This window comes from Tursiops truncatus, chromosome 1 (assembly GCF_011762595.2).
Source record: "Tursiops truncatus isolate mTurTru1 chromosome 1, mTurTru1.mat.Y, whole genome shotgun sequence".
Classification (NCBI taxonomy): Eukaryota; Metazoa; Chordata; class Mammalia; order Artiodactyla; family Delphinidae; genus Tursiops; species Tursiops truncatus.
The window spans coordinates 88,432,312-88,455,746 of record NC_047034.1 but is presented as its reverse complement, the minus strand read 5'-3'; the positions used below and the strand labels follow the sequence as shown (position 1 = coordinate 88,455,746).

Below are 23,435 nucleotides of genomic sequence, written 5' to 3'. Positions count from 1 at the left end.
AATGTATAGGAATGCAAGAGATTTCTGTGCATTAATTTTGTATCCTGCTACTTTACCAAATTCATCGATTAGCTCTAGTAGTTTTCTGGTAGCATCTTTAGGATTCTGTATTTATAGTATCATGTCATCTGCAAACAGTGACAGTTTTACTTCTTATTCTCCGATTTGGATTCCTTTTATTTCTTTTTCTTCTCTGATTGCTGTGGCTAAAACTTCCAAAACTATGTTGAATAATAGTGGTGAGAGTGGGCAACCTTTTCTTGTTCCTGATCTTAGTGGAAATGGTTTCAGTTTTTCACCATTGAGAACAATATTGGCTGTGTGTTTGTCATATATGGCCTTTATTATGTTGAGGTGAGTTCCCTTTATGCCTACTTTCTGGAGGGTTTTTATCATATATGGGTGTTGAATTTTGTCAAAAGCTTTTTCTGCATCTATTGAGATGATCATATGGTTTTTCTCCTTCCGTTTGTTAATATGGTGTATCACTTTGATTGATTTGCATATACTGAAGAATCCTTGCATTCCTGGGATAAACCCCACTTGATCATGGTGTATAATCCTTTTAATGTGCTGTTGGATTCTGTTTGCTAGTATTTTGTTGAGGATTTTTGGGTGGCGTTGTAGAATGAGTTTGGGAGTGTTCCTCCCTCTGCTATATTTTGGAAGAGTTTGAGAAGGATAGGTGTTAGCTCTTCTCTAAATGTTTGATAGAATTCACCTGTGAAGCCATCTGGTCCTGGGCTTTTGTTTGTTGGAAGATTTTTAATCACTGTTTCAATTTCAGTGCTTGTGATTGGTCTGTTTATATGTTCTGTTTCTTCCTGGTTCAGTCTCGGAAGGTTGTGCTTTTCTAAGAATTTGTCCATTTCTTCCAGGTTGTCCATTTTATTGGCATGTCGTTGCTTGTAGTAATCTCTCATGATCCTTTGTATTTCTGCGGTGTCAGTTGTTACTTCTTTTTCATTTCTAATTCTATTGATTTGAGTCTTCTCCCTTTAGTTCTTGATGAGTCTGGCTAATGGCTTATCAATTGTGTTTATCTTCTCAAAGTACCAGCTTTTAGTTTTGTTGATATTTGCTATTGTTTGCTTAATTTCTTTTTCATTTATTTCTGATCTGATCTTTATGATTTCTTTCCTTCTGCTAACTTTGTGGTTATTTTCTTCTTCTTTCTCTAACTGCTTTAGCTGTAAGGTTAGGTTTTTTATTTGAGATGTTTCTTATTTCTTGAGTAGGATTGTATTGCTATAAACTTCCCTGTTAGAACTGCTTTTGCTGCATCCCATATGTTTTGGGTCATTGTGTTTTCATTGTCATTTGTTTCTAGATATTTTTGATTTCTTCAGTGATCTCTTGGTTATGTAGTAACATATTGTTTAGCCTTCATGTGTTTGTATTTTTTTTTACAGATTTTTTCCTGTAATTGATATCTAGTCTCATAGCATTGTGGTCAGAAAATATACTTGATATGATGTCAATTTTCTTAAATTTACCAAGGCTTGATTTGTGACCCAAGATGTGATCTATCCTGGAGAATGTTCCATGAGCACTTGAGAAGAAAGTGTAATCTGTTTTTGGATGGAATGTCCTATAAATATCAATTAAGTCCATCTTGTTTAATGTATCACTTAAAGCTTGTATTTCCTTATTTATTTTCATTTTGGACAATCTGTCTGTTGGTGAAAGTGAGGTGTTAAAGTCCCCTACTATGATTTTGTTACTGTCGATTTCCCCTTTAATGGCTGTTAGCATTTGCCTTATGTATTCAGGTGCTCGTATATTGGGTGCATAAATATTTACAACTGTTATATCTTCTTCTTGGATTGATTCGTTGATCATTATGTAGTGTCCTTCTTTGTCTCTTGTAATAGTCTTTATTTTAAAGTCTATTTTGTCTGACGTGAGAATTGCTACTCCAGCTTTCTTTTGATTTCCATTTGCATGGAATATCTTTTTCCATCCCCTCGCTTTCAGTCTGTATGTGTCCCTAGGTCTGAAGTGGGTCTCTTGTAGACAGCATATGTTCAGGTCTTGTTTTTGTATCCATTCAGCCAGTCTATGTCTTTTGGTTGGAGCATTTAATCCATTTACATTTAAGGTAGTTATCGATATGTATGTTCCTATTATCATTTTCTTAACTGTTTTGGGTTTTTAATTGTAAGTCTTTTCCTTCTCTTGTGTTTCCTGCCTAGAGAAGTTTCTTTAGCATTTGTTGTAGAGCTGGTTTGGTGGTGCTGAATTCTCTTAGCTTTTGCTTGTCTGTAAAGGTTTTAATTTCTCCGTCAAATCTGAAAGAGATCCTTGCTGGGTAGAGTAATCTTGGTTGTAGGTTTTTCCCTTTCGTCACTTTAAATATGTCCCGACACTCCCTTCTGGCTTGCAGAATTTCTGCTGAAAGATCAGCTGTTAACCTTATGGGGATTCCCTTGTATGTTAATTGTTGCTTTTCCCTTGCTGCTTTTAATATTTTTTCTTTGTATTTAATTTTTGATAGTTTGATTAATATGTGTCTTGGCGTGTTTCTCCTTGGATTTATCCTGTGTGGGACTGTCTGCACTTCCTGGACTTGATTGACTATTTCCTTTCTCATGTTAGGGAAATTTTCAACTATAATTTCTTCAAATATTTTCTCAGTCTGTTTTTTTCTATTCTTCTTCTGGGACCCCTATAATTCGAATGTTGGTGTGTTTAATGTTGTCCCAGAGGTCTCTGAGATTGTCCTCAATTCTTTTCATTCTTTTTTCTTTATTCTGCTCTGTGGTAGTTATTTCCACTATTTTATCTTCCAGGTCACTTATCCGTTCATCTGCCTCAGTTATTCTGCTTTTGATTCCTTCTAGAGAATTTTTAATTTCATTTATTGTGTTGTCCGTCATTGTTTGTTTGCTCTTTAGTTCTTCTAGGTCCTTGTTAAACATTTCTGGTGTTTTCTCCATTCTATTTTTAAGATTTTGGATCATCTTTACTATCATTAGTCTGAATTCTTTTTCAGGTAGACTGCCTAATTCCTTTTCATTTGTTTGGTCTGGTGTGTTTTTGCCTTGCTCCTTCCTCTGCTGTGTATTTCTCTATTCTCATTTTGCTTAACTTACTGTGTTTGCGGTCTCCATTTCACAGGCTGCAGGTTCATAGTTCCCATTGTTTTTGGTGTCTGCTCCCAGTGGATAAGGTTGGTTCAGTGGGTTGTGTAGGCTTCCTGGTGGAGGGGACTGGTGCCTGTGTTCTGGTGGATGAGGCAGAATCTTTTCTTTCAGTTGGGCAGGGCTGCGTCTGGTGGTGTGTTTTGGGGTGTCTGTGACCTTATTATGATATTAGGCAGCCTCTCTGCTAATGGGTGGGGTTGTGTTCCTGTCTTGCTAGTTGTTTGGCATAGGGTGTCCAGCACTGTAGCTTGCTGGTCGTTGCGTGGAGCTGGGTCTTAGTGTTGAGATGGAGATCTGTGGGCGAGCTTTCACTGTTTGATATTACTTGGGGCCGGGAGGTCTCTGGTGGTCCAGTGTCCTGAACTCGGCTCTCCCACCTCAGAGGCACAGGCCTGACACCTGGCCGGAGCACCAAGACCCTGTCAGCCACGTGGCTCTGATGAAAAGGGAGAAAAAGAAAGAAAGAAAGAAAGAGAGAGGGAGGGAGGGAGAGAGAGAGAGAGAGAGAAAGAAAAAGAGAGAAAGAAAGAGAGAGAGAGAAAAGAAAAAGAAAAAGAGAGAAAGAGAGAAAGAAAAGAAAAAGACAGAAAGAAAGAGAGAGAAGAGAGAAAGAAAAGAAAAAGAAAGAAGAGAGAGAGAAAGAAAAGAAAAAGAAAAAGAAAGAAAGAGAGAGAAAGACAGAAAGAAAAGAAAAAGAAAAAATACAATAAAATAAAATAGAAAAAATTTATTAAAAATAAAAAAGTAATTTAAAGAAAAGAGAAATAAAGAAGAGAGCAACCAAACCAAAAACCGAATCCACCAATGATAACAAGCCCTAAAAACTATAACTATACTAAAAAACAAAACAAAATGGACAGTCAGAACCCTAGGACAAATGGCAAAAGCAAAGCTGTACAGACAAAATCACAGAAAGAGGCATACACATACACACTCACAAAAAGGAAAAGGGAAAAAAAAGTACATATACATATATATAAAATAAACAAAGGAAGAGAGCAACCAAATCAATAAACTGCAAATGATAATAAACTCTAAATACTAAACTAAGATAAACATAAAACCAGAAACAAATTAGATACAGAAAGCAAACCCCAAGTCTACAGTTGCTCCCAAAGTCTACCACCTCAATTTTGGGATGATTTGTTGTCTATTCAGGTATTCCACAAGTTGACTGAGAGTACATCAAGTTGATATTGAAGATTTAATCCGCTGCTCCTGAGGCTGCTGGGAGAGATTTCCCTTTCTCTTCTTTGTTCGCACAGCTCCCAGGGTTCAGCTTTGGATTTGGACTGGCCTTTGCCTGTAGGTCGCCTGAGGGCGTCTGTTCTTTGTTCAGACAGGATGGGATTAAAGGAGCAGCTGATTCGGGGGCTCTGGCTCACTCAGGCTTGGGGGAGGGCGGGATACGGATGCAGGGCGAGCCTGCGGCGGCAGAGGCCAGCGTGATGGTGCAACAACCTGAGGTATCCCGAGTGTTCTCCTGGGGAAGTTGTCACTGGATCACAGGACCCTGTCAGTGGCGGGCTGCACAGGGTCCCAAGAGGGGAGGTGTGGATAGTGACCTGTGCTTGCACACAGGCTTCTTGGTGGCTGCAAGAGCAGCCTTAGCATCTCGTGCCCATCTCTGCTGTCCATGCTGATAGCCGCGGCTGGCGCCAATCTCTGGAGCTTGTTTAGGCAATGCTCTGAATCCCTTCTCCTTGCACACCTCGAAACAGTGGTCTCTTGACTCTTAGGCAGGTCCAGACTTTTTCCCGGACTCCCTCCTGGCTAGCTGTGGTGCACTAGCCCCCTTCAGGCTGTGTTCACGCAGCCATCCCCAGTCCTCTCCCGGGATCTGACCTCCAAAGCCCAAGCCTCAGCTCCCAGCCCCGCCCGCCCCAGCAGGTGAGCAGAGAAGCCTCTGGGGCTGGTGAGTGCTGGTCGGCACCGATCCTCTGTGCAGGAATCTCTGCTTTGCCCTCCGCACCCGTTGCTGCACTCTCCTCCGTGGCTCCCAAGCTTCACCCCCGCCACCCCCTGTCTCCGCCAGTGAAGGGGCTTCCTAGTGTGTGGAAACTTTTCCTCCTTCACAGCTCCCTCCCAGAGGTGCAGGTCCCGTCCCTATTCTTTTGTCTCTGTTTTTCCTTTTTTCTTTTGCCCTACCCAGGTACGTGGGGATGTTTCTTGCCTTTTGGGAAGTCTTAGGTCTTCTGTTAAAATTAAGTAGGTGTTCTGTAGGAGTTGTTCCACATGTAAATGTATTTCTGATGTATTTGTGGGGAGGAAGGTGATCTCCACGTCTTACTCCTCTGCCATCTTGAAGGCACCCCTCCCCCTCCCCCGTGGTTTATTTCTGAAGCTGGCTATCAGGTATCATGTATTTCTTATATTATGCCTTTTAAAATATTAAAGATTGAATGGATATGAAAGTTCTTCATATTTAATGACAACTTTTTGAAAAAATATTTTGAAGATCTTTTTCTTTAACTTTTTTCCTGACTGGCAGTAAATCTGTCATCTAATGAGATCTTAAAATGGAAACAGGTAACTCAGAAGAGTAATAATATAGTATTGGGGATGTTATTTTGGTTCTTACCTCAAATTTGAAGGCCTTATGTTTTCCTTATGTTTCTACTTACTTAAACCTCTCTACAGTTTGTTTGGGTTGTTTTTAGGAGACTGTGTATCATATAAAACCAGTTATTATAAAAATGCCTTTTCTAAATTAAGGGGTAGTTAGTAACCAAAGTTAGTTTCCAACCAAAATGTTAACTTCCTTACATCAAAACGTTTTAGAGGGAGTGTATATTTTATTTTAATTTAGTTGGTGTGGAAAATTATTATTCTTGAACGAATACATGTTTCCTCCTTCCATGTGGGTTTTTGTAGCAGACTTTAAATTTGAATAACACAGTGATGCTGAATTTTCAGTCTTAAGGGCTCCCTGGCTTACTTAAATTAACTTTTTTTTTACAAAGGTGCACGCCCCAAGTTTGGACGCCGACACAGTATGGAAAACATGGAACTTATGAAGTTAACACCAGAAAAGGTTGGCAGTTTTTATTTCTTGAACTATTATAACAAAATATTTTAGCAACTTTTAATTTAAATAATTTAAATAAGTCTTGTCATATATGGGTATCACTTTAACATTTTCCTTTGAAAAGAATCGAATCGAGTACAATGCAAAAAGAATGTGTACAGTGTGCTGCCATCTGTTTAAGAAAAGTTTATGCATATATATACTTTGTAGATGCATAAGACATTTCTGGAATAATACATAAGATACTTGCTTGTAACGATTGCCTGTGGGAAAAGAATTGCTGTCTGGGTTAGGAGAGACACTTTTATATACTATTTTGAACTGTTTGAATATTTTACTATTTTATCATGTACATGCATTACTTTGTTTTTTTAATTAAAAGAAGAACAGGAAAATCAGAAAAGGATTAGGAAACTTTTTTCACCTAAATAACAGCAACATTATTGGCAAGATTAATGATATGTATGATCAAGCTAGTGTTTTTAACTGCATTTTTGAAAAGCATTTTTTTTAACAAAGAAATAACTGTTCAAGACGCATCTTCTCTAGGTTTTTTTTTTAAGTAACAGAGAAGGGACTTTATAATTGGAAAAAGGTTATTGAAGAACAAATCTAGGCTGCTTTCTTCTACCTCCATTTATCTTAATTTTACATTGTTACGGTATGCTCTTAACACCTTTATGGTATATTTCTTTAAACACTTTTTATAAAATGTGTTTATTGTGGTAACTTTGGAAACTTCCAACAAGGAAATTGAAATTATCGGTAATCCCACCTCCCAGTAGTAACCAAAATTAATGTTTTTGTATTTATTCATCTTGCATTTTCATATGAATATCATATTATAGATACTATTTTATAAGACATAGCAATATATCAACATCTTTCCATGTAATGAAATATTCTTCTGCTCTATTATTATAATAGGCATATTATTTTTTAATATTGACATTTTTTGTGTAAGTAGTCTTCATAAGACCAACATCTGATTTGAACTAATATCCAATATTTTTTTATTCCAAACAGTTACAGAGTTTTTTTAAAACTTCTGGTTAACTTCTGAAGGGCTTTATGATTTCCCCCATATATTTACCTCTTATATTGGTGAGTGGTTCTCAAATCCTTAAATCTGTAGATTATTTAAAAAATAAAAAACCAGAACACAAAAAACTTAAGTCAATTTAGATCTCCTTCGTTTTTCTAGTAGGTAGGAAACTAGTAATAAGCAGCAAAATTAATTTGGTGCATCTGTAGTGGTACCAACAGTAAATTCCATGAGAAGCTGACCAGATTCAACCCTGTAATTTTCCAAGAGCCTAATGATGATAAAGCTTTATGTCTAATTTAAAATATGTTTAAGTGGAATTAGTTCTTCGTGATTTTTTTTTTTACCTCATAATAGATATTTGTTTTAGTTTTGGCTGCCTTGGGTCTTAGTTGAGGCATATGGGCTCCTCGTTATGGCACGTGGGCTCTCTAGTTGTGGCCTGTGTGCTCAGTAGTTGCAGCGTGCAGGTTTAGTTGCCCTGCGGCATGTGGGATCTTAGCTCCCTGACCAGGGATCAAACCCACATCCCCTGCATTGGAAGATGGATTCTTAACCACTGGACCAACAGGGAAGTCCCTAACTTCCTGTTTGGAAGTCATAATAAAGTCAAAGAGTTCAGTACAGTTTTATCAACAAAAGATTACTACTGCTGTGTAAGTTTTAGATGTTATTTTTTAGGGTTATAAATTCTACATACATCCAAAATTTCCAGTTGTAGCAGATTTCTAAGTAACTCATACCAAGAATAAAACTTTGGCTTCTTCTCTGACCATTTAAATTTTATTTTTATGGACTTTTCGCAAACTTTGTTTTCTTAGGTTTTTAAAAACCTCCATTTTAATATTTTGATAATGAGAAATCCATAACACACATTCGGTTGAAAGCTGTTGAAAAGCTGTTGAACAGCTGTTGAACAGCTGTTGAAAGCTGTTGAAAACAGTGAGTTAGGGACTTCCCTGGTGGCGCAGTGGTTAAGAATCTGCCTGCCAGTGCAGGGGACATGGGTTTGAGCCCTGGTCTGGGAAGATCCCACACGCTACAGAGCAACTAAGCCCGTGCGCCACAACTACTGAGCCTGCGCTCTAGAGCCCATGAGCCACAACTGCTGAGCCCGCATGCCACAACTACTGAAGCATGTACCTAGGGCCCATGCTTCACAACAAGAGAAGCTACCACAATGAGAAGCCCACGCACCAAAACGAAGAATAGCCCCTGCTCACCACAACTAGACCTGCACATAGCAACGAAGACCCAATGCAGCCAAAGATAATTAATTAAAAAAGAAAACAGTGAGATATACTGGCAAAAAGGAATTTATTAAGAGATCTAAGCCACTCACCCCCCTTCCCACCCCCAATTACTAAATGGCAGATTATATATAGCTTTGGTGATTTTTTTTCATGTTGTGCTTTCCATTTATAATTGTGTAGGTTCAAAACTGGAACAGTGAAATTCTTGCTAAACAAAAACCTCTTATTGCCAAACCTTCTGCAAAGCTCCTCTTTGTCAACAGATTGAAGGGGAAAAAATACAAAAGTAATTCCTCCACTAAAGTTCTCCAAGATGCCAGTAATTCCATCGATCACCGAATTTCAAATTCTCAAAGGGTATGTTTAAAATAAGTTTTTGAGTTTTTTATATTCATACTGGATTTTTGTAATATATTTTTAGATATTCAGTATAAAATATCTTTGTTATTCAAAGAAGTCTTCTGTATTTTCCTATCTTTTCTGTGTTCTTCAAAGCTAGAAACTATAATTACTCCATTCATAGATAAGTTGCTCCACTACTTTGGGCAGTAATTATTTCTTTGTGTTTTAAGTCACTGTTGTTTGCAAAAATACTACCTTCATTTCACCAGAGCATCTCCCAGTGAAAATGTCCTCCACTCAGTCTAGAAGTCAGAACAAATGAAATTCAGATGTTCAAGGAGTTTTAAATACTAATTTAAAATGAAGAGTGTCTGCATGCATCAATTTCTATTTATTTCTATTGTTAAAATTATACAGTTAAAAACGATTTTGTTTAAAAGTGAGCATAGAAATCAGATTATTAAACATAAAAAAATATTTAGAAGTTGAAAAATACCATGGGTTTACTGGTAAGTATCGGGTATCTCTATCTACCCTACAGTCTGATAAAAAGATCAAAATAAATTACAAAGAAGATACTTCAAATTATCAAGTCCATTTTTCAAGCAGTTGAGAACCTTTGAAAAAATTGTTAGCCTTTTATTTTTTAACAGAAATTTCTATTGGTCCTGTTGTCAGCATTTTTTTTTTTTTTGTATCTGCACCCTTGTAGTGTCCTTTGCCTTGGTTTTTATCAGTTTTTTACATGTTCCTTACACATGTATGACTAACAAAAGGAAATTATTATAATTATTATTATATTATTAAAAATATTATGGGGTATATAAAAATGGTCCAAGAATAATTTTGTAGATCTGGAAGGCATATCTTTGTTCAAGGTTTGAGGTCTTAACTAAGCCCACTTAGCCCAACCAAAAATGTCTGTATTTTTGGAGCCTGTCTTTTGATATTCAGAATTTTTAATTAGAGGCTTTTTGCCCCTAGGGAAAAGTCTTTTTGTTAGTGATTAAGACAGTTGACTATAGCTTATGTACATACTTATTCCCAAACCTCAAGCTTGACGTGTTAAAAATTGTGCTGTCTCAAGCCCTCCTGTTTTCCTTACTTCAATTAAAGGGATACCATGTATACTACACTGTCACCCAAGCTAGGAACGCCGGTGTCATTCTAGACTTCCTCTCCTTCATTGACCACATCCAGTTAATCCCTATATCACTCAGATCTGCCCTGACCACCGTCCCCCCATCTTTAAAAAAAATCTCTGTTACTATGTGTTAGTTCTTAATGTACTGCTTTATCTCTTACCCAGATTTCTGGAATAGGCACCTGAACTGACCCCTTTCCTTCCATTATTAACCCTTGTAATCAATTGGAAGGGCCAGTTCTGTTTCTGTACAAAACCGCTTAAAACTGGCTATTACCAGTGCTTCTCTTATGTCACATAGGATGTCTTTAACTTGTTAGTCATACAGAGGTCCTTGTGTTGGTCTCTTCTTCCCCTCCCCTTTTCACCACCCCTGCATACCCTTCAGTTCATTATCCCCTAAACACTACAAAGCTTTGGAATTGCGCATTAATCTGTGTGAAACATCTCTACCCTGCAAATGCTTATTCACTCTCCAGGAACCCACTCAAATATCACGTAAGTTTCTGCTGTTTCACTTAAGAATTAGTTACACCCTTCTCCCAAGGCTCATAACAGTTTGTATATATGTACTTCTATTATAATACTATCATTATGAAAACTAAAATAATTACTTTTATTAAACATTAGTTATTTTAGTTTTGAAGCTTTCCAAATAAAGTATAACTGGTACCCCTCTGTCTCAAATATTCATTTATTTGAAGTTTATATTTCTTCAGGATCTTCAAATCTTTAAATACAATAAAAGACCTTAAAAATCACTATGCCAGGAAAATATACATGCTTTCTTACTTTAATCAGTTCTTAGAAAGACTAGTTTACTTAAATTCTGTTGTAGAATCTTAGAACTGAACTTTGAACCTGGGGTACATGCCTGTATCACTGATATTTGCATTATTTATTCAGTATCTGTAGCAGTTCCCCTAAGTCTGAGGTACATTTATTTAGCTTTAGGAATACAAGGATTAAAAAATAACTAGAAATGCTTTTTGTTAGTTGGATTGAAATAACTTTTTATTACCAAGTGGTTGGCATCTTGTATAAAGAAAATGTCAATTTTTTATTTTTAATCTTCATCGTTTACCATTTGCATTTGAGGTATATATGCTATTGTTTCATTGATGATCTAAGGATAATGCTGAAATATTTAGACTTCCTCTCAATATTTTAGAAAATCAGTGCAGATACTATTGGAGATGAAGGGTTCTTTGACCTGCTGAGCCGATTTCAGAGCAATCGGATGGATGATCAGAGGTGCTGCTTAAAAGAACAGAACTCCGGATCAGCTTCAACAGCAGCTTCTGCCACTCCCCCCAGAATGATGCTACAAAGTAAGTTATCTGTGCTTCTCCTGCAATTTGATATTCTTGTGATTTATTTCTGAGAATTTAGGAGGTACAGTAAAGGAGCCTGAATCAAGGTACATCTGAAACGCTGGTATTTGTACAGTTTCAAACAAGGTTTTGTTTCAGTTCCCCTAAGTTTATCTGTATTTCTGGTCCAGTGCACTTTTTACTAACTATATCATACTGCCTCCCAAGTTTCCTAGGGGGTGGGGGAAAAAATCTAACTTTAAAAAAAATGAGGAAAAAATTATAGTTATACATACCTTATAATTACATGTAAAATGCAGATACTTCATATGTGGATTAAAAAAGAAAAGCCAGGACAGACTGAAGAGGAACCTGTGGCTATAGCAGAAGCTAAGGCTTGCCTGAGCCTTCGAAAGATCTAAAATAGGTTACTTAAAATTTTCTATTTCAGTTACCAAAAGACTTCCTCCCCCATAGACCAAGACTTGCCAGCAGCACTTAACTCGAAGTTTAGTTAGCTGAATGTCCTATCCGGGGCATGGGATAAAAATACTGTCCATTCATCCTGGTCTGAGAAAGTATGTGAGAAAAACAATTTAGTTACCTTCTGAAATCTAGCCCCATATCTTATAAAGTTACATATTGGGTGACATTAGATAAAGGGAAATATAGTCAAGTCCGAATTACCTCCAAGCGGACCATCTGAAGTACTCTGGGATTCATTCTTCCCTCCCCACCCATCTAGTCTGGCCCCAGCCTATCAGTGACTCTCAGTGACGGAGCTAAAGCAGGAGGGCAGAAAGGGTGTTGGGAGTGAATAAGGCAGAAAGAAATTTTATGTATATAATAAATATGCTTAAATAACTTTATTATTTTTTGATTTTTTTTCATAGCACCATCTGTTTCCATGGTGTCCCCCAACACAGATGAGTTTTTAGACCTTCTTGCCAGCTCACAGAGCCGCCGTTTGGATGATCAGAGAGCCAGTTTCAGTAATTTGCCTGGCCTTCGTCTGACACAAAACAACAGTCAGTCAGTACTTGGCCACCTGATGACTAATGACAACAAAGAGGCTGATGAAGACTTCTTTGACATCCTTGTAAAATGTCAAGTATGTCTGCACATTTTTGTCATTCCGTATATATAGCTCAGATGTTGTTGAGAGCTTTGGCAGTATTATGATTCTAAATTGGGAAAAGCTCATTTTGTCTTAGAAAGGCAATAAGTTGATTATTCAGGGGTCCATCAGACACTGTTTCTCCCTTATGATCGCTTCATATTTTGTGTTCCTTTTGGCTGGTGAGGTGGGATGTTGCCAATGACTCCCTCTGAGCTGTAGTAGAGACTACAGGAAGAGCCCCTCTTCTGAATTTTCGGAATAGCATCAGGAGCAACCCAGTGATTAATATGGAGAGAGTCTAGCTGGGGCCCTTTCTAGACAGTTTACCATTTGGGAGAAATGTATATATTGAGATAGCTTTCATATTTTAGCTGTTTTAATAATTATTAACCAAAGTGGTTAAGAAATATCTCAAATGGCTTGGACAGGACCATGAGAAAAATAATGCTTATTTTCACTAAAAAGAGACATTTCCTGTGCCTAACCCTAGTTCTGTGTTCTATGTCTCAGTTTTCTCATTCATAAAAAGATGAAATGATGATCTCTCATTCATTCAATCAAAATATTACTGAACACCTTTTATGTTCTGGGCACTATTCTAGATATTGGGGATACTTTTTAAAGGATCCTACATTTTAGCGGGAGAGACATTGAGTAAGAGTGTGTGTGTACAGATACATAGATAGGTAGTATATGTCAGGTACTGATACTTGCTATAAAGACAATTAAAGCAAGATAAAGAGGTAATGGGTAACCAGGGGTGGTGGTGGTGGTGGTTGATGGAGTGTCTGTTTTAGACGTGGTGGTTAGGCAAGACCTTTCTGGGTTGACACTTGAACACAGACCTGAATGAGGTAAAGCAGTCAGCCATGTGCATATTTACCGGAAGAGCGTTCCATGCAGAGACAGCAAGTCCCCTCTTGGATATAGAAGCTTAGCAGGTTCAAGGAATGGCAAGGTGGCCAGTGTAGTGTGACTGGTGTAGAGTGAGTAAAGGGTAGAGGAAAGTGCTACAGGATGAGGATGGAGAAGTGATCAGTGCCTAGATCATATAGGCTCTTGTAGGCCATGATGAGGTCTTGTGTTCCAGATGTGATAGGAAGACATTGGATGGTTCTAGGAGATCATCCTGACCATCACTGAAAGAATGTAGTGGCAAAGGGTGTTTGTTTGTTAGTAGGAAAACCAGCTAGGAAACTAATGTGGTAATAAGGCAAAAAATATTGGTGACTTGGACTAGCATAGTGGGAGCAGTGATGATAAGTGGTCAGAATAGGGATATAACTTGAAATTATGGTTGGTTGGCAAGACCTGTTAATAAACTGGATGGAGGGTATGAGAAAGAGAATCAAGGATGATTCCTACCTTCTTGGCTTGAATAACTGAGTAAACGGATGGTACCATTTACTGAAATGGAGAAGACCAGAGGAGAGACAGGTATGGGGAGAAAAGCAAGAGTTTTACTTTAGATATGTAAATGTGGGAAACCTAATTAGACATTCAAGTGGAATAGGCACTATTAAAATAAAAACCTGGAGCCCCAGAGAGAAGTAACTCTAGGAGTCATCAGCATATAGCTGGTATTAAAGCCCTGGGAAAGAGATTACATAAAGAATAGATAAGGAAATAGGAAGACTAAGCCCTGGGCACTGGAAAACCACTAATTGGATAAAGGAAGATGAACCACTGAAGCAGGAAATCAGCCAGAGATTTGGAAGAAAACTTGGAGAGTGTGGTAGAAGCCAAGTGAAGAAAGTGTTTAAGGAATGTTCATCTGTGTCAGATGCTGCTAAGAAGCTAAGTAAGATGATGGCTGAGCCTACTAGATATGGCAACACTTATAATTGTGAAAGATACTGTTTTAGTGGCATGAGGGGGCAAAGGACTGAGTGGGTTGAGAAAATGGGAAATGTAAAAGGGGAGATAGTACACAGAAAAAAAGGAAGGCAAAGAAATGCATCATAAGTTGGAGGGGGTTATAGGATATAGGTGGGTTTTTCCTTATTTTGAGAGTTAATATACAGCATGTCTGCTGATGGAATGATCACGTAGAGAGGGGAACCAGTGATGCAGAAGAGTATGGATAAAGAACAGTTTTTGCATAGGTGAGAAGGAAAACAGTATATGTGTACAGACTTGGAGGTAGAAGCAAGTAGGAATTATCTCTGGTTGCTTTTATTTTCTTAGCAAAGTAAGAAGTAGAGCTATTTAAGGCAGAAGACCTAAACAGACATTTCTCCAAAGAAGACATACAGAGGCCAAGAGGCACAAGAAAAGATACTCAACATGGCTAATTATTAGAGAAATGCAAATCAAAGCTACAGTGAGGTATTGCCTCACACAGGTCAGAATCCCATCATCAAAGAAAGAGTCTACAAATAATAACTAGAGAGGGTGTGGAGAAAAGGGAACCCTCCTATGCTGTTGGTAGGAATGTAAATTGGTAAAGCCACTATGGAGAACAGTATGGAGGTTCCTTAAAAAACTAAAAATTGGACTTCCCTGGTGGCACAGTCGTTAAGAATCTGCCTGTCAATGCAGGGGACACGGGTTCGATCCCTGGTCCGGGAAGACCCCACATGCCGCACAGCAACTAAGCCCGTGTGCCACAACTACCAAGCCTGTGCTCTAGAGCCCATGAGCCACAACTACTGAGCCCACGCGCCAAAGCTACTGAAGCCCACGTGCTGCAACTAGTAGCACAGCTACTAGAGCCTGCGTGCTGCAACTACTGAAGCCTGTGCACCTAGAACCCATGGTCCTCAACAAGAGAAGCCACCACAATGAGAAGCCCACATACCACAACGAAGAGTTAGCCCCCGCTTGCCACAACTAGAGAAAGCCCGATGCAGCAACGAAGACCTGGCACAGCCAAAAAAAAAGACAATCCAATTCAAAAATGGGCAAAGAGGCACAACACTGTAAACCAATTATACTTCAATTAAAACAAACAAAAAATCTAAAAATAGAGTTACCCTATTATCCTGCAATTCCACTCCTGGGCATATATCTGGAGAAAACTCTTATTTGAAAAGATACATGCACCCCTACGTTCATAGCAGCACCATTTACAACAGCCAAGACATGGAAACAACCTAAATGTCCATTGACAGATGAATGGATAAAGAAGATGTGGTACATAAATACAATGGAATACCTACTCAGCCATAAAAAAGAATGAAATAATGCCATTTGAAGCAACATGGATGGACCTAGAGATTATCATACTAAGTGAAGTAAGTCAGAGAAAGACAAATACCATATGATATCACTTATATGTGGAATCTAAAACGTGATACAAATGAACTTATCTATGAAACAGAAACAGACTCACAGACATAGAGAACAAACTTATGGTTACCAAGGAGGGGGGAAGGGGACAGGGGGAGGGATAAATTAGGAATTTGGAATTAACATATACACACTACTATATATAAAATAGATAACCAACAAGGTTCTACTGTATAGCACAGTGAACTGTATTCAATATATTGTAATAAACCATAATGGAAAAAAATATGAAAAAGAAAATATGTATAACTGAATCACTCTGCTGTACACCAGAAACTAACACAACATTGTAAATTAACTATACTTAATTAAAAAAAAAAAAAAAAAGAAATAGAGGGACTTGCTTGGTGGTCCAGTGGTTAAGAATCTGCTTTCCAATGCAGGGGATGCAGGTTCGATCCCTGGTTGGGGAACAAAGACCCCACGTGCCAAGGGGCAACTAAGCCCACATGCCAGAACTAGAGAGCCCATGTGCAACTACAGCACCCACGTGCTGCCACAACTAGAGAGAAGCCTGCACACTGCAACAAAAGATCCTGCGTGCTGCAACTAAGACCTGATGCAGCCAAAAGAATAAACTGAATGAATGAATGAATGAAAAATAGAGCCATTTAGCAGAGACTGAGGTTGGAGCATGGTAATTATGAAAACAAAAGGAAGTGGAGTATAGTTGACTTGGAGAAACTAAAAGCATGCTGACCAGGGAAAACAGGGTTGCTGAGCTGTGCTGAGGTTCACAGTCATGGAACTAAGGCTGGTCAGTGTAGTTGTATATTTTCTCCAGTCATAACCAGCTGCTTAAGGAGGCAGAGAGATAGATTTAATCAAGCTTTGTATTGCCAGGAGAATAGGATAGAGAGGGAGAGCAATGTCAGGAAGTGCTTTTAGTAACAGATTTTGGAACCTGGACTGTGTCTAAGAAGGGACGTAAGGAAAGGTGTGAAAGTGAAAAGTGGCAGTGGTCTCAGTGGATTCAAGAAATGCTGAAGTTACTTACCTAATAACACACCATCAACATCTATAAAGCAAAAATTGACAGAACTGAAGGGAGAAATGGAGTTTTTAACAATAATAGTTAAAGACCTCAATCCCCACTCTCATTACTGGGTAGGACAACCAAGCAGAAGATAAGAAAAAACAGAGGACAACAACACGATAAACCAACTACATCTAACAGATTAGAATAATACACAACAGAACAGAATACACATTCTTACATGTATATGGGACACTCTCCAGGACAGACCATATGTTACGCCACAAATTAAGTCTCAACAGATATCTTAAGATGCTATACAAAGTATCTTCTCCAACCAAAATAGGATGAAGTTAGAAGCAACAAAAGGAAAAATTGCAAAATTCACAAATTTGTAGAAGTTAAACCAGTGGGTCAAAGAAGAAATTAAAAGGGAAATTAGAAAATACCTAGGGACTTCCCTAGTGATCCAGTGGGTAAAACTCCACACTCCCAATGCAGGGGGCCTGGGTTTGATCTCTGATTAGGGAACTAGATCCCCCCATGCATGCCACAACTAAAGAAGCCCACGTGCCACAACTAAGTGTCCACGTGATGCAACTAAGAAGTCCACATGCCACAACTAAGAGCCCACCAGCACACAACCAAGTGTCCACATGATACAACTAAAGATCCCACGTGCCACAAGGAAGATCCTGTGTGCCGCAACTAAGACACAGTGCAGCCTAAATAAATATTTAAAAAAAACACAAAAAACCTAGAGACTAATGAAAATGAAAACACAATTTACCAAAACTTATGGGATGCAGTGAAGGCGGTGCTCAGGAAAATTTATAGCTGTAAATGCTTACATTAAAAAAGAAAGAGCGGGCTTCCCTGGTGGCGCAGTGGTCGAGAGTCCACCTGCCGATGCAGGGGACACGGGTTTGTGCCCCGGGTCCAGGAAGATCCCACATGCTGTGGAGCGGCTGGGCCCGTGAGCCACGGCCGTTGAGCCTGCGCGTCCAGAGCCTGTGCTCCGCAGTGGGAGAGGCCACAACAGGGAGAGGCCCATGTACGGCAAAAAAAAAAAAAAAAAAAGATCTCAGATCAACAGCCTAACTTTACAACTTAAGGAACTAGAAAAAGAACAATAAACTAAACTTAAAACTAGCAGAAGGAAGGAATAATAAAGATTAGAGCAGAGGCAGAGAGAACATGAAAAAATAGAGAAAAATCAACAAAATCAAAAGTTGGTTCTTTGAAAAGATTAACAAAATTGACAAACTTTTAGCTATATTAAGAAAAAGAGAAGGTTCAAATTACTAAAATTAGAAATGAAAGCAGGGACATTACTACTGATTCTACAGAAATAAAAAGAATTATAGGAGAATGCTATGAATGACTGTATGCCAACAAGCTGGATAATCTAGATGAAATGGGCAAATAACTAGAAACACAAAACCAAGACTGAACCATGAAGAAATAGAAAATAGATCCATAATTCATAAGGAGATCGTATTAGTAATTAAAAACCTCCTGACAAAAGAAAAGCCCTGGACTTGATGGCTTCATGGGTGAATTCTACCAAATATTTAAAGAACACCAATTCCAAAAATTGTAAAAAAGGGAACATTTACCATTCCTAAGTCATTCTATGAGGCAAATATTGCCCTGATACCAAAGCCAGTTAAGACTTTATAAGAAAACTACAGACCAATATCCTTTTTGAATACAGATGCAAAAATTAGCAACAAAATACTAGCAACCAGAAGCCAGTGGCATATTAAAAGGATTATATGCCATAACCTGATGGGATTTATTCCTGGAATGCAAAGATGGTTCAACATATGGAAATCAATCAATGTAATATACCACATTACTAGAATGAAGGAAAAAAACACAGTCATCTCAGTTGATGCAGAAAAGTCACTTGACAAAATTCAACACATCTTCATGATAAAAAAAAACTAAGAATAGTAGGAAACTACAATGACATAATAAAAATCATTTATGAACCCCACACACAGCTATCATCATACTCAGTGGTAAAAGACTGAAAGCTTTTAAGATCAGGAACAAGACATGGATGCCCACTTTGCCACTTATATTCAACATAGTACTGGAAGTTCTAGCCAGTTAGGCAAGGAAAAGAAACAGAAGGCAGCCAAATTGGAAAAGTAAAATGATCTGTTTGGAGATGACAGAGTCTTATATGTAGAAAATCCTAAAGATTTCACCAAAGAACTATTAGAACTAAGAAGGAAAGTTACAAGATCAACATCCAAAATCAGTTGCGTTTCTATACACTAATAATGAACAGTCCAAAAAGGAAATTAAGAAAACAATTCCACTTACAATAGCATCAAAGAGAATAAAATACTTAGGAATTAACCAAGAAGGTGAAAGACTTGTACAGTGAAAACTACAAAATATTTCTGAAAGAAATTAAATATGACGTAAGTCTCTCCCACTGGAAGACTTAAGATTGTTAAAAAGTCAACACTGTTTTGACACCTGACATAATCCCATCGCTCCTCATTTGTAGGGTAGTGTGACGGAATTGTCAGACCAGTATACTGGTCTGACAATTACTTAATAAAGTGAAAAAAAATTTTTTTAAGTCAGTACCACCCAGAGTGTGATCTACATATTTAATGCAATCCCTATCAAAAATTTCAGTGATGCTTTTTTACAAAAATTTAAAAATCCATCCTAAAATTCATATGGAATCTCAAGGAAACCCAAATAGCCAAAACAATCTTGAACAAGAAGAACAAAGTTGGAGGACTCACACTTCCTGGTTTCAGAATTTATCACAAAGCTACAGTAATCAAAACAGTGTGATACCAGCATAATGAGACCCAATGGAATTGAATAGCCCAGAAATAAACACTCTTATGTACTGTCAAACAGTTTTCAACAAGGGTGACAAGACCATTCAGTATGGAAGGAAGTCTTATCAACAGTTGATGCTGGGAAAACAGGATATCCACATACAAAAGAATTAAGTTGGACCTTTACCTAATACCATATACAAAAATTAACTCAAAGTGGATCAAAGACCTAAATATAAGCGCTAAAAAACTCTTAGAAGAAAACGTTAAGGGGAAAGCTTCATGACTTTGGATTTGGCTATGGTTTCTGGGTTACACCACCAAAGGCACAGACAACAAAAGAAAAAAAAGACTTCATGAAAACTTAAAACTTCTATGGATCAAAGGACACCATCAACAAAGCAAAAAGGCAACCCACAGAAAATATGTGCAAATCATATAACATAAAGATTAATCTAGAATATAGAGAACTCCAAAAGCTCAACAACAAAAAACCTGATTCAAAAGTGGGCAAAGAACCCAAACAGATATTTCTCCAAAGAAGATATACAAATGGCCAGTAATTATAGGAAATGATGCTTGACGTCACAAATCATTAGAGAAATGTAGGATCAAAACCACAATGAGGGACTTCCCTGGTGTCACAGTGTATAGGACTCCATGCTCCCAATGCAGGGGGCCCGGTTCGATCCCTGGTCAGGGAACTAGATTCCCCATGCATGACGCAACTAAGAGTTCACATGCCACAACTAAGACCTGGTGCAACCGGGAAAAAAAAAAAAAAAACCCCACAGTGAGATACCACCTCACGCCCATTAAGATGGCTATCAAAACAAGCCAAAAAATGCAGAAAATAGCAAATGCTGGTGTAGATATGGAGAAATTGGAACCCTTGTGTACTTCAGGTGGGAATATAAAATGGTGCAGCTGCTATGGAAAACGGTACGGCAGTTCCTCAAAAAGTTAAAAACAGAATTATCATACACAGTCCCACTTCTAGGTATGACTGAAAGCAGGGACATGAACAGATATTTGTACACCCATATTCATAGCAGCATTATTCACAACAGCCAAAAAGGTGGAAGCAACCCAAGTGTCCATCAGCAGATGAATGCATAAACAAAATGTAGTGTACATACACAGTAGAATATTTTCAGCCTTAAAAACATGCTGCAACATGGATGCTGAGAAACATGCAGTCACAAGAGGACAAATACTCTGATGCCACTCATGTGAGCTAGTTAGAGTGGTCCAATTAACAGTGACAAGGTAGAACGGTGGTTGCAGAGGCTGGAGAGAGGGGAGAATGGGGAGTTGTTGTTTAATAGGTTTAGAGTTTGTCTTGCAAGATGAAAAAAGTTCTGGAGATGGATGGTGGTGATGATTGCACAACAATATGAATGTACCTGATCCTGAACTGTACACTTAAAAATGGTTAAAATGGTAAATTTTGGGGCTTCCCTGGTGGCGCAGTGGTTGAGAGTCCGCCTGCCGATGCAGGGGACGTGGGTTCGTGCCCCAGTCCGGGAGGATCCCACATGCCGCGGAGCGGCTGGGCCCGTGAGCCATGGCCGCTGAGCCTGTGCGTCCAGAGCCTGTGCTCCGCAACGGGAGAGACCACAACAGTGAGAGGCCCGCATACCGCAAAAAAAAAAAAAAAAATGGTAAATTTTATATTTATTTTACCTCAGTTTTTTAAAAAATGATTTACTGGGGGGTAGTACTGGGGAGCTTGATCTAGAAAAATAGGAGTCCGTGGTCAATATGAGATATTTTAAAATCATGATTTCAAAGACGGTGCAGTTATTGAGAATGACTGTGTCTGGCCTCTGACCATGGGAGCTATTGGATAAGGCAGAGGGCAAGGATGAAACACCAGAGGGGAGGTCTAGGAACTGAAGCGCCTGAGTGTTGGGTAAACTTAGAGGAAAGTGAAATGACCACGAATCGTGACAGGAGAGATGATGAAGAGTGAACCAGGTGTGTGTGGAGGGTGGGATGGCGCTTACTAGGAATCCGGGCAGCCACGGCACCCTCACTGGGCGGTGGGGTTAAACGCTCAGGCGTGTTAGTGCACAGCGCCTAGCAACACGGGGCACTCCGATGTCAGCCATCACATTCCTACTTGTATTCTTGAGTTACAATACCAGACACTGTCCTGTAGACTTTTAAGTGCTTTCATTTGATCAAAAACATTTCTAACGTACTTCTAAAATAAGAATCGTAAGTCAGAACTTGAAGGAAAAATTCACTCTGGGTTATTTATTTCCTTAACAGATTTTATTGCCTAAGACAAGGGTAGGCAAACTTTTTCTATAAAGGGCCAAAGAAAATATTTTAGGCTTTTTGGGGCCCTATGGCCTTTGTTGCAACTGCTCAGCTCTGCCCTTGTAGCAGGCAAACAGCCGTACACAGTTCATAAACAAACAAGCGTGGTATTGAAACGAAAGTACTGTTTAAAAAAACAGTGGGCAGTGGGTTATAGTTTGCTGACCCTTGGCCGAAGATAGTATTTATAAGGTAGTGATGTAGGGTTTCTGTACCTCACATGATATTCCTAAGGATTTGGTACGTTGTATTTAGTGATGCCTATTACAGTAAGATTATAATCTTAGACATAGGTGACCTTGCATCTTAACTAATCTTACCAAAGCCATGAAGCTATGGCTTCATATTTGTTATACACAATACTTGTTATGCTCTGATTATATAAGTCATTTCAAATAAAAGATCTTACTAGGTTTCAGGTCTAAAGATTGAGTAAACTTCTAAGAGGCAGAAAATGTTTAAAGCTACATTTTCTTATTGTGAATGACAGACATAACATACCTTGGTGCTCTCCTTCCCTGCAGTATTTGTATTTTAATCTCTTTCTTGTAAATTTTTAGGGATCCAGATTAGATGATCAAAGATGTGCTCCACCACCTGCTGCCACAAAGGGACCAACAGTACCAGATGAGGACTTTTTTAGCCTTATTTTACGGTCTCAAGCAAAAAGAATGGATGAACAGAGAGTTCTTTTACAAAGAGATCAAAACAGAGACACTGAATTTGGACCGAAGGACCTTTTGCAGAATAATGCTCTGTTGGAACTTGAAAATTCAGGAAAAAAATAAGCAAACCACTAGTATACAATGAATATCTTTTTTAAAGCAACCTTATTTCCTTTCAGAACACTGCAGGAAAATTCAATCTATTACTTTTTTCCTTCAAAGGAGAAATTATAGCACTGTACTGAGCTTAAAATGTTTTTAGCCTGATGTAAATATTTAACCTTTGATAGCATAGTATTAATTAACATTCCTCTGGACACTCGTTTCAGGGTAGAGGTGGGATCTAGGGATCTGGGCCTTTGTTCTTTCTAAAAATCCTCCAGGTGATTTTTACGGGCAGTGAAAAGTCAACTTTTGAGATTACTGCTTGGGATTATGTTCTTCTGCAACTTGGTAGATTCCTTTACCTAGTATTTGTAAAGTAGGAAGTTAAATGACTCTAGCCTAGGATTTAATCCTCTTGCTGAGGTAGATTTTTTTTTTTTTACTTTTAATTGACAGTGGCTCTTTTTTATACCGATGTAGTGGGAAATTATGCTATTTCATAAAAATAATATACTTGACCAGTGTGTAAAAAATTATACAGTCTATTAAAAAATCTAGATTTTTTTCCACTAAGAAAATCTCTATTTTCAATATAATTTTAGGCCAAAACCATTATAAAAGAAACTCTTAAAAATAAACTTCTTTAGCATGTTTTGGCCTCTGTGTAATTTTTTAAATAACTAATTTTTATATATTTACATATGTAAGTACAGATATGTATATATGTACATTGTGTGTGTGTGTGTGTGTGTGTGTGTGTATGTGTATGTATATAAAATGGTTTAAAATTGTATGTTCTGTTGCAAAATACTGTTGTAAAACTTTTTAGGACCTAATGTCAGAAAATCCAAAACCCTCATGTG

General features: G+C 38.2%; 1 protein-coding gene across 3 annotated transcripts in view; it reads left to right on the top strand.

The window, feature by feature from the left end:
• GPSM2 (G protein signaling modulator 2) overlaps nt 1-23,223 on the top strand; it is a 62,836-nt gene extending 39,613 nt beyond the window's left edge. For all 3 annotated transcript variants that reach the window (XM_019919694.2, XM_019919692.2, XM_019919696.3), the window contains 5 exons: nt 6,110-6,180; nt 8,653-8,829; nt 11,130-11,289; nt 12,165-12,382; nt 22,363-23,223. In XM_019919694.2, the coding sequence (XP_019775253.1) occupies nt 6,110-6,180; nt 8,653-8,829; nt 11,130-11,289; nt 12,165-12,382; nt 22,363-22,590 (854 nt within the window). In that variant the 3' untranslated portion in view covers nt 22,591-23,223. The remainder of the gene's footprint in view (nt 1-6,109; nt 6,181-8,652; nt 8,830-11,129; nt 11,290-12,164; nt 12,383-22,362) is intronic.
• Nucleotides 23,224-23,435: the final 212 nt, after the last annotated feature.